General features: G+C 39.1%; 1 protein-coding gene across 3 annotated transcripts; it reads left to right on the top strand.

Annotated features, from left to right (window-relative positions):
* Window positions 1-5,363: 5,363 nt before the first annotated feature.
* Window positions 5,364-9,665, top strand: nat8l2 (N-acetyltransferase 8-like 2). Of its 3 annotated transcripts, none has more exons than XM_062416540.1 (2): window positions 5,364-7,132; window positions 8,618-9,665. In XM_062416540.1, exon 2 carries the CDS (start codon window positions 8,630-8,632, stop codon window positions 9,299-9,301), a length of 672 nt encoding a protein of 223 aa, XP_062272524.1. In that variant the 5' UTR covers window positions 5,364-7,132; window positions 8,618-8,629; the 3' UTR covers window positions 9,302-9,665. The 3 variants fall into 3 exon arrangements, with proteins under 3 accessions (XP_062272524.1, XP_062272522.1, XP_062272525.1); XM_062416538.1 differs by lacking the exon at window positions 5,364-7,132 and adding an exon at window positions 7,139-7,463; XM_062416541.1 differs by lacking the exon at window positions 5,364-7,132 and adding an exon at window positions 7,182-7,203.
* Window positions 9,666-11,777: the final 2,112 nt, after the last annotated feature.

Here is an 11,777-nt window from a genome sequence, read left to right as displayed (position 1 = left end):
ATCATATTACTCCCATTTTGACTTCACTGCATTGGCTTACCGTAAAATCTAGAATAGAATTTAAAATCCTTCTCCTCACTTTTAAAGCTCTTAATGGTCAGGCTCCATCATATCTTCAAGAGCTTATAATACCTTATGTACCTACCAGAACACTGCGCTCCCAGCATGCAGTCCTACTTGTGGTTCCTATTATCTCTAAAAGTAGAATGGGAGGCAGAGCCTTCAGTTATCAGGCTCCTCTCCTGTGGAAACATCTCCCAGATTCGGTCCGGAGGGCAGACACCCTCTCTACGTTTAAGAGTAGGCTTAAAACCTTCCTTTTTGATAGAGCTTATAGTTAGGGCCGGCCAGGCTTGTCCTGGACCAGCTCCTAGTTTATGCTGCGATAGGCTTAGACTGCCGGGGGACTCCTACTCCCATGATGCACTGAGCTCCTCTCTCCTCTCCTCTCTCTCTCTCTCTCTCTCTCTCTCTCTCTCTCTCTCTCTCTCTCTCTCTCTCTCTCTCTCCTCTCTCTCTATCCATCCATCCATATCCATTAACATTCATGTACTACTAATGCATTCAATAACCTAAACTTCTTCCCCGGAGTTGTCTGTGCTTTCTCGTCTCACAGGTAATCTGGGCCTGTAGACGTCCGGATGACAGATTCCAGTCCCGGACCTTCTAACTTCAATGTTGATTTTCAATGTGCTTCTCTCTCTCTCTCCTATTCTTCCTCTCTCTCCTCTCTACCCCAACCAGTCGAGGCAGATGGCCGCCCACTTTGAGCCTGGTTCTGCCTGAGGTTTCTTCCTGTTAAAAGGGAGTTTTTTGTTGTCATTGTCGCTAAGTGCTTGCTCATGTGGGAAAGTTGGGTCTCTTTAAAATTAAAACCTGAAGAGTACGGTTTAGAACCTGCTCTATGTGTAAAGTGACTTGAGATAACTTTGTTGTGATTTGGCGCTATACAAATAAAGATTGATTGATTGATTGATCCACTAAACACGTCTTAGTTGACTTTTAAGACATTATTTGAAATGTACTAAATCTATAACCAATACCTTTTAAAACAGCGCTTCCTACCAGTTAAAGACATGGATTTAAATATTACATCTCTTGTCCAAATATTTTTGCAGTTGTCCAATATTTATGAGGCTGTTATTCTGTCAGGCCTCAATGTTCAATATTATGAACACACACACACACACAGACACGAATACATACATATATATATAATTAAGTTGAGTATGTACTCGACTATGTAGGGCTATGTATGAATGTATATATGAGTATTAAATTGACTATATATATGTGTATATATATTTATATGATTAGTCTATTATTAAGTCGACTTTATGTGAACTTTTGGTGATTAATGAATCCATATAATATGTTAAATCATCTCTTTTCTTTCAGGATACGCAGCAACTCAGGCTTAGCCTGACAATTAGCCTGGTCCAGACCAGGTGAGTTTGCCAGCATAAGTTGCCGTAGTAACTGAGCTTGAACACAATGCTGAGCTTGCTTTATGAAACCGAATCTGCTGGAAAATGAGCCAGACTAACAAAATAAACCTGGCTTATTTGGTAATCCTGCTTTATGGAACAGAGCCCTGGTCTTATACGATATGTGTGCATGTTGTGTATGTAACTCATCTTTCACTGTATTACTTGATGTTCTTATGTGTTGTACAGGTTGAAACCAAGATTACATCTATATTTAACGCAAGTTTAAATGCTAAACCCAATAGTGTTTGTAGACCAATATATCTAGGTGGATGTATTGGAGGTTATTGTGAATAACACTTGAACTTCTGAAAGATGAGGAGAAATAGTGTTTATTGAGACACCCGAGAGCTTTTGTCTTTCAGTTTGTATTTAATCCAGATCAGTGGATCAAAAGTGACTCTGATTCGTAGGTTTGAAGTCACTGATATTGCAGCAAAGGCTCTATCCAGTGATGGCCGCCTCAAAAAGTTTAGCAAGAATATAAATGATAAACTCTCCAACACATTTAACGATCTCTTCTTTCGCCTTTTCCAACCTCTCATTAATTATAGACGTTATTTCCTCGTTGTTCATATCAGTGTTGTCTTCAATTATCTTGCAGGTGTCATAGTCTGTGCAGGGAACAGAAAGGCAAATTAGATTAACACTAACAACAAAAATATCATCAGTTTATATTGCATTAAATGCATGACAATTTTAAAGTGTTACTATGGTACATTCTATGGTAAATTATTATATATCTTTTGTTATATCAGAGTAATGAAGCTAAGAGAAAGTTCAGACAGGAAGACCATCTTTTTGCACGCTCACATCTATAGTTTTATTTCTTATCCCTCGGTCATTCTGATCCTTGTCACAGCGCATCATTTTCTTGCTGTCATCTCTGGGGCATCAATTAAGTTGTCAGCTGTTCACATCACCTGCTCACATCTGACCAATAGCACAGTGACACACCTTCTTCGTCAGCCTGTCATATTGCAGCTTATTATGCTTTCCCCCTCTATGCTTTAGTACTTTCTTGATGCTGTTCTACGCGACCCACCACCTCCCCATCACCACCCAGTCTCCAGATTAATCAGTGTATCACTTCATCAACCTCATCAGCTGAAGTCGATTGTCGCTGTGCCTCCTTCTCCTCTCTCCCTCTCCTCTTTATTTCTCCTTTCTCTCTCTCTCTCTCTCTTTCAACCCCATCCAGTCAAAGCAGATGGCCGCCAACCTAGAGCCTGGTTCTACCTGAGGTTTCTTGCTGTTAAAGGGGAGTTTTTCCTTGCCCGCTGTCGCCAAGTGCTTACTCATGGAGGGATGTTCGGTCTCTTTAAATTAAATGAATGAAAAAGTGTAGACCTGCTCTATATGAAAAATGCTTTGAGATGTCTTGTTGTGATTTGGCGCTATATAAAGATTGATTTATTGATTGATTGATTGATTGAAGTTATCAGCCACCACCACCAGTGTCTGGACTCCATGGGGGGATCTATCTTGCTGCTGCTCAGGACTGATTCAAAATCTCGCTGCAAAGTCCAAGCACCAAAGACTTTTGAAAATACCTAATCATCAATATCATCTGTATAATAAACAACTCTTTTTACTTCATGCTCTGGTCTCTCCTGTTTGAAATACCCAGACTACATTGAGATTTCGAACTGTCCAAGTAGATTCATACGATTTTTCAGGCCATTAAAAATCAAAAAGATGTAAAAGTCTCACCGTGATCTGACTTTAATACTTCCGGTTTCTTCCAGCCAAGACATTCTGTCTGTGTCTCAAACTCCCTCATCTCGTCAGCAGTGACAGTGCTTCGCCTACCTGGTGAAGAGGAGATACAGTGAAGATAAAAGCTTTGTCATGATTTTCTTTCTTGAATTAACTTGAATGTCTGGAGCACATGGTGGTTTGGTCATTTAATTTGGTGGACTTGTTAGTTTGAGCACTTCTAGATCTTAGATGTACTCCCCTGGTTTCATCATCAGTACTAAAAAAGGAAAACTGCTCTGAAAATATCTGGCTTTTTGACAAAAAGTCAAGGTTCAAGACTGTGTACATAAAGATTTCAGTGTAGAATTTAACGATGACTCCCAGTGTGTGATTTATCAAAAAAAAAAAAAAAAAAAGCCAAACCAAAAATAGCCCCCCCCCCCAAAAAAAAAACAAAAACTTATAGGGTCGGTACATGATCTGGGAGAATGTTTAGGATATTGCTTAAATAAAAATTGGAGAAGGAAATACAGGATGGGAAAAACACTTCTCAAACCAGCACCCCCTCCTACTTCACTACCCTATACACTATTTAAGTTTGTTTTTTGGTCTTTACAGCTGCTGAGAGAAATATCTGACTCTTGAGCTGCTAAATGCTCCGCTACATCCACCTGCTACTCACTAACTGTGTCTGCCATTTACAATTTGGTAGTGTACAGCTGCCTGCTGCAGCAATACAAAGGCAGTGAGAATGAAACTAAACAGTTAAATTTCAGCTGGACAGCTAAACAATGAATTAAAACTCACTTTGAAGTTTGCTAAGGGGAGCAGTGGAGTTTATCTAGATGTTTATCTAGTGCACCTTGAATTTTTCATTTTAAATTAGCATGCCTTAACCATCAGTATTAGTTAGCAATATGTGTCCCTTCATCAGATATGTCTGGATTATATTTTATAGTTAACTAATCTAATCCAAATGGGAATAATGAATTATGAATGGTCTGAAGACAGGCAAGGAGATTAGTGTCTTCATGACATGCAGTCTCCCTGAAGTGAGTTTCACTGTCATAATAATATGGTTTCCAATATTTCACAATGTTTTGATTCTTTTGATTAATTCATCACTACATTGTCCTTACTGTAGAATTCAATCACTTTAACTTCATCACTCGTCTTTACAACGATGCAGTCAGGACAGCCAGTTTGCAGCATTAGATGTGGGTCACCAACTGGGAGATCTGTTAGAAACATAAAAAGAGTGTGGATGGTAATAATCATTTAGTTAGTAGTTTACATTCTCAGCAGCAATAAAAGCTTTATATTATAATACCATTATTAAAAAATAAAAACAAGTGTAACAGCTCTATTTTAGAGCATCCTACAAATTACTTCATACCCTAGAAGAGTACTGAAATCTATCACTGCAATCTATTTTCCTTTTTTTTGTATGGTCATGTCACAGAATGAGAATAAACAAACAAGTGAATGAGACAATAAGTCAGGTCTGCAGTGCACAGTAAAAATTAAAATAGCAATTAAACACCAGTGCACACAGTATATTAAATAAAACTCTTACTGTTGCTGTCAACATCAAAAATGTGGTTGTTCCGAGCGAAATATGTTTCAGATTGATTGGCGCAATATCCATGCCTGCAAAAGATTTGTTTAAGGTTTATTAAGTGAAAGAGTAACTGGACAGTGCATGGACATGTATGATGCACAAAAACTCTGACTGTGGGATACATTTTTATTTAAAGATTCACGCCAACAAATAATTTCATCAACCACCATTTTAAGTAAAATGATTGCTTACGTGTTCATTTTAATGTTGACATCATAAACATTTGCCGTGTCTTTAGCAGTAACGTCCAATACAATACTTGGCCAAAGAACAGCGTTCATTAATTTGGGAAGCACACAGAGTTCAGAGGAAAAGGCTATGCCGTGCCATCTCCCAGCCAACTGCAATTACAAGAAAATGAAACATTGTAGGAAACTTTTTTTAAGCAAATGTTTATCATTAATCTGCCAATTTAAGTGTGAATACTTTTTCTTAAAATACATTTCTGAAAAATGAAAAATAGTATAAATAGCCGAAGTAGGTTCAATTTAATTTTGTCTAATGAGGCAGTTTGAAAAATACATCATTAGATATGAATGTGGGAAGCGACTTACAACTGGAATTGTTTCCGCTGGTTTCAGCAGCTTCTGACAGGCCAGTGATGCAGGCTGGCACACTGAGGTGAAACTCAGTACAACAATAACAACACACAAAGTCTTCATCTTGGCTCTGACACCTCGTTGTTCTCAGGTCTGTTTTATATTGATACCACTGACCAATTATTCTTGTGCCTCATCCACCCACCCCTGTACCTCTGCCGATTACAAAATGTTGAACCTGAATACTACTTAAATAAACCTTGATGTTTGCTTATCAAGCATAGAGCTATGCAACACAGTCTGCACACTGCATTAAAGGGACATGAGTCAATTAAAGTGTCGTCTTTACCTACAAACTGTATCGTTCTCAAGAAATCATACAGAATCCATTTTGGTGGTGTTCAGACAGTCAGCTCAGCTTGCAACATTCATTAACCAAATCAGATCAATTTTTTAAAAGTAAACAAGCATAAAGGGCCGCTGAATACTCCACCTATCTGTTCACACCACTGCAGGTGCACAATAATGTTCAATTTATCTTAGTTTATGCACTAAACTCTGAGTCTGCATTGTGTTTGAAGGCATTTTGAGGTTGCCTCTGAATAAGTCTATCCCAAGTTAACTTACATTACTTGCATTATTATGTAGATTCACTGGTAAGTTCCTATCAGTAGACGGATGAACTCCCCTCTCATATTTACGTCAAACTGTTTCCACATCACAGATCACCTAGGTTGGAATTTTTCTGGACAATTGAAAGATTAATGGTTTGCAAATGTAGCGATTCTATTAAACTGAATGTATGGACCAGCATGAGAGGTTGTGATTTGCATTAACAGTTATATCACACACAACTTAATGTTTTTAGACAATAAAAAATCATATTTAATGCACTATGATAAATTCAGTGAAATGACAATAAAAATAACAATAAAATAAAAGATTTCTGGATTAGAAAACAATATTAACCACCGCCCAATGCGTGAAATAAAGACATTAATTCAAACATGATATTGTAATGTCGCTTGTAGGCTCATTGGTCAAGAATTTAAACCGTTTCCAACTGTGTCCGACTGACTTTAATTTCTCCAATTAACTTAGATGTGCAGTTGATGGCTACATACATGAGCCACCAAATTTAGTTATTAGCTGCATGAAACTAGATGATCATCTCACAACCATCTTCAGTAAAGATGCACAAACACTGAAGTAAATCAAAAGATTATTTTGTCAAAAAGTGTCCCCATAAATACATGGATTTTGGATCTGACTACTTTAAATCCCCCTTGACAGTATTTACTTACCCTTTCTACATTACAGAAAATGAAAAGAGGGATTTTGATGTAAAAAAAAAACAAAAAAAACCCAAATAACAATTTGATGTCACTGGACCAAAACTTAAAAATATATATTTTTAAATTGATATAAAAACCTTAGAGAACAGTCTTGGATGGTAGTCTGGCCCACCTCATATTCTGTGTGCAAACCAACAGTATGATTTCTTATTAGGCTACTGCTCCACATCAAGCCATGAAGGCCCCCCTCATGCTCCACCATCTCTGCACGCCACTGCATGTGAAAAATTAGGTTGAATAAATCTCAGTTTATACATTAAACCCTGAGTCTTCATTGTGGTTGCTAGCGTTTTGAGGCTGCCTCTGCAAATAAACTTGAAGTCGTTGCTGATTGACTAGTCAGCTTGGTTGTAGGGTAACTATAAGGAACGCCCCTCTCCTGTTTTGTAACTGCATCGAGATCACGCGGGTTGGGATTTCTGGAATACGGTATGTGGAAAGATTAATGCTTGCAAAGTGCACCGATTCCCTTATATTGAGCGTGTGGCCAAGTATGAGAGGTGAGGATTAAGCATGAGGTTTGCACCGCGTCCTCAGAGTCAACTAAATGCTGCTGCTGCATAGACTCAACCAGTGGTGTCATCTTTACTTTCCCTCTGTACTTCGAACTGGCATTAAATAAAACAAAGCAACACAGTGGCTTCGTGAACGTCGTAATTATGTAAACTGTTACCTTTACCTCGTTGGGTTTGTTCCTAGTTCACCTGAGCCCAAACTTGGACCTAATTTTAACTCAACAAGGACCAGTTTTCACAGTAATGTAAGGGCTATTAAGTTTCATAAATAAATATATTATAAAGTAAACTGATTGGCTGAGCATTTTAGTCGTGTTTCACGGCAAGTCTAACTAGGTCAATGTTACGGAAGCTGTTAGTTAACGCTAATTGAAGGCCTGTATAAAGTTAAGTTGGCTCATGTTGTGGCGTCAAACAGGTGTTATGTCCAAATCTGTTCTCCCCTCGAAAAATGTTTCCCTTCCTGTTAAAATTGCGTTTCCCCTTAGCACCACCTCCACGGATGGGGTTAGGATTTAGATAATGGTTGTGGTTAGGCGTAGTAGAGATAGCTGTGGTTGGGGTTAGGTTAGCCAGCTCACAAGACTACTGGTTGAAGTTATAGGGAGAACGGGGGACACGTATTGACGGGGTAACAAACTTCGACGCAACACCTGTTCCAGAACCATTCTTTCCCGCAGAATGTACGACGTCGCTGCCCGAACAGTGTGTGCAAGGAACGGCCACGTTTCTTTAAAAGTACCGCTGAAACTACAAGGAAGCTACGGGGGGTTTCAGAGGCAGAGATTACTTTAAGAGCGACTTGACTGCTGTGATTAGCAGCTACAGGCCAGGCTATAGCAGAGGAGAGACTTTATCTATTGTAAAAGAACCAGAACCTGACAAATACTACCAGTAGTTGTCAGTACAGTTTTTCTCGTAATAGTAACACAGGCACATGGTCTGCCCAACAAACACTATGTTATTACCATGTTGTACAGTCATGTTACAAGATGAGCTTACATCATCCATCATCTTACGACAGTTACTACACTCAAAACTGGATTGATGTAGTGTATCTCACATTAAAAAAGCTTAAGAAAAACTAAATTTATTGATAAAATCATATAGCAACTATATACAATTGATGATCAACTTCAGTCATTTTTTGAGTAAGACTGAATTCAGAGAAAACTATATATTGTTGGGTTTTGAACTCATTGTTAAATAAAACAAGGAATTTGATACCAACTCAGGTTCATAAGTGGGCATTTTTCATGAGAAAATTAATAAGCAGAATAATCAATTATGAAAACAACACCAGTTGAAAGCCCTTAAAAGTGTAGGATTTGTCGGTTTAGTTTAAGTGAAAAGATTTCACACGTGAATCCTTTTTTTTCTTTGGTTCATTTTCCTCTAGTTCATCGTGGTCATGCAGCTGTTGATCCGCCGCTACCGTCCCTCAGACAAGGACACGGTGCTGAGGCTGTTCAGCACCGGCATTCAGGAGCACATCGGTCCATGTTTTCACAACGCCATGACCAGCCCGGACTACCTCACCATCACCCTCGCTCTGTGTAGTGCTGGCTACCTCCTTGGATCTGTGTTATGGGCTGTGGTATTACCAGGAGTCTGGGTGGGCCTTGTCTACTACTGCTGTCATGAGCTTTATGCCAGCTATGTCAGAGGGAGACTCCGGACTGACATGCAGGACATCCCTGGGAACTACCTGAGCAGACCGGATGACTGTTTCTGGGTGGCTGAGGCTGAGGTCGATGGGAGGTCCCAGATCGTGGGTATTGTGGCTGTAGTGGCCAGACAAAGCGGGAAGGAAAAGTACGGCGAACTGTTCAGAATGATAATCTCGCCATTGTGTAGACGTGCAGGCCTGGGTTACAGGATGACTCAGACAGTGGTTGACTTCTGTAAGGAACGAGGTTTCTCCAAGGTGGTGCTGGAAACCAGCTCCACCCAGACTGCTGCTGTGGCACTGTACAAGAAACTGGGGTTCAGCCACGTGCTCTCACACACCAAAACAGAGGCTCCCCTCTGGATGATAACACTAACCAAAGTCACGGTTTTAAAAATGGAAAAACACCTGTAGGCTTTAAACAACACTCATCAGCTACTGTAATGTTCCTATTATCTTCCTCTTTATCAGTGGTTTAAGCTTTTGCATGGGTTATACTTGAATGCAATGAACTCGAACAAAATCTCATTTAAAACAAAGACAAAGTTCGTTTTGCTTGTACTGTACAATAGACCAACTTATCTGAATGTTTTAAACATGACACAGTCCTGCTCTTATAATCTTACCGGACCAATATACACACGACTGTTGATTGTGGCACTGTCTGTATTTTTTATGACAACTAGTTTGAAATACTGTGACTTTATGTCACAAATCTTACTGATTACATGTAACTGTTTCACACAAGAGAAATAAAAAAACACATGTGATTGTTTTACACAGATGTATGTTTTTCTTATGTCTGATTTGACCTCTGCTCAGGTTGAAGTTGGGTAAATCTATGCTGTAATTACACAAGGTCACCAAACCCAACTACCCGATAAGAATGATAAAGGTGTAACGTCTTTCACACAAAAAGAGTTTATTCTCAGACAGCTTTGTGAAGTTAAGTGTCCTTCGGGTATCTCATACATCATTCACTATTGATACCAAGCATGGTCAGCGACACTAGATTGAGACATAATGTAAGTTTTCATTCTGTCGTAATTGTGCTTTATTTTCCATTTATCATTTATTACTTTCAACTTGTGTGAAAATAATGAGTGGTTTGAAGAGTGGAAGGTTGAGGGGCAGAGGAACATTATGGACAGTAGAGGGAGCCTGACTCCACAATAATTTAAATTGTCACAGATGATACAGACATTGTAGCTGAGACTGAGTGGTTCAGGTGTGGTAGCCGTCGCCAAGGGGTGTTGATCAGACACAGAGGAGGCAGAACTTCCTTTACCATTTATTAGGCGAATGTGTGTGGTCTACAGGAAACAAACATATGCAAAATCCAGAGGCAATTAGGTTACACCTTAAATGTAATCCTAACATTACATACTGCAACTGACCATGGAAATAACACTGCAAATTCAAGGTAAGTAATGGTCTGCATATACTCTATTAAAGCAAGGACCAAAAGAAACAATATTTATAAAATAATGAATAAACTGGCCTTCAGTCTCCTTCATTTGGTACGTCACATATTTAACTGAAAAACATGCCTTTATGGTCTCATACACTCCAGGTGGCACTCTCTAAAGTTTAACATTCAAATTATGCATTAATCACACAATAGCACTAAACTGGATGCATGAACTGTCACCAAAACAACACTACACATTATGCATCAATTATCTGCACTCAATAAACACCAAAGTATTATTATTACTCTGTCCTGCTTACATACATAAAGTTACAGAATAATTATGCCAGAAATATAGCTTAAAGAAATAAAGGAAATGCCATAAACATCCATCCTAAGCATTTCTTGGTAATATGGATTAGTTGTGAAACTTAGCTAAACACAGGTTGTAACAACTTAACAAGCTGCCTCTACATGTAGTGAAATAATTACAAATTAAACTCAAATGCAGGTAAACTTGCACTTACTTTTTTACATTCACGCACACAGAAAGTCCACGGAAAATAAACTGATTCATAACTGGTACTATTAACTAAACTCTAATCTGCTCCAAAACGCTTTTCTTCTCCTCCTGGGCCTTTACGCTGTTTTTGTTTGCTGCAGAACTAGTCAGCTCTGATTGGCTGCTGCCACTCAACGAGCAGCTGAGAAGATGGGGAGGGGAGGGGCTGATATGCTCATGATCGCTGCATGATCTCAAGTCCGCACTTCAGAGTCTCTTGAACAGACATGATATGGTGCATAGATAGTTTGCCCAGATTCTTGTCCATCACTGCGGAGACCCTGGCTTGGTTCGTTGAGCGCTTAATGAACACATCTGAGCATGTTCATGGGTGGCAGGAGCAGAGGATTCTCATTTCTGCCGATTCACTATAGTGACCTGTAGCTTCTGGGTAGTAAATGGGCAAAATTGGAGGTTCGACTTATTGCACACTATTTGTCAGAGTGAAACTGAAATGCTTAATAATTAAATCCTATTGATAGAACACAGGACATTTATACCAGTTAATAATATTAACAACCCAGCACAACATCCATGTTCCAACCATTATGCCTGTCCCAGTGGTGGAAAAGTAACTAAGTACATTTACTGAAATACAAGTTTGAGGTACTTAATTATTTTCTCAACCCTCTTCATACCCTGTGGGACATAAAGCCACACTAAGCTCCCTCCATCATTCCCTATTCTTGGAAACATGTCGGGCCACCCCATAAGTTACGTCCATCTCAGCTAGTGCGTCCATCACGGTTCTTCTCTGGATCACTTTTGGTCTCCACAGCCTGTTATAGAAGCTACACAGTACTTTATGATAACGTATGTACTAAACATGTGGGTAAAGGATCTAACTAGTCATAGACTCCACCTGTCTGTGTCTTGTGCCCTTATCTAGAGAGAGGGTTGCATTTGCATTCTCTAAA

Source organism: Scomber scombrus, chromosome 3 (assembly GCF_963691925.1).
Source record: "Scomber scombrus chromosome 3, fScoSco1.1, whole genome shotgun sequence".
In the NCBI taxonomy this organism is placed as follows: domain Eukaryota; kingdom Metazoa; phylum Chordata; class Actinopteri; order Scombriformes; family Scombridae; genus Scomber; species Scomber scombrus.
The sequence above is the reverse complement of the archived record's forward strand: the minus strand, read 5'-3'. Positions and strand labels throughout refer to the sequence as shown.

Coding starts and splice junctions, on each gene's coding strand:
- nat8l2 (XM_062416540.1), top strand. CDS start 8,630: ATGCAGCTGTTGATCCGCCGCTACCGTCCCTCAGACAAGGACACGGTG.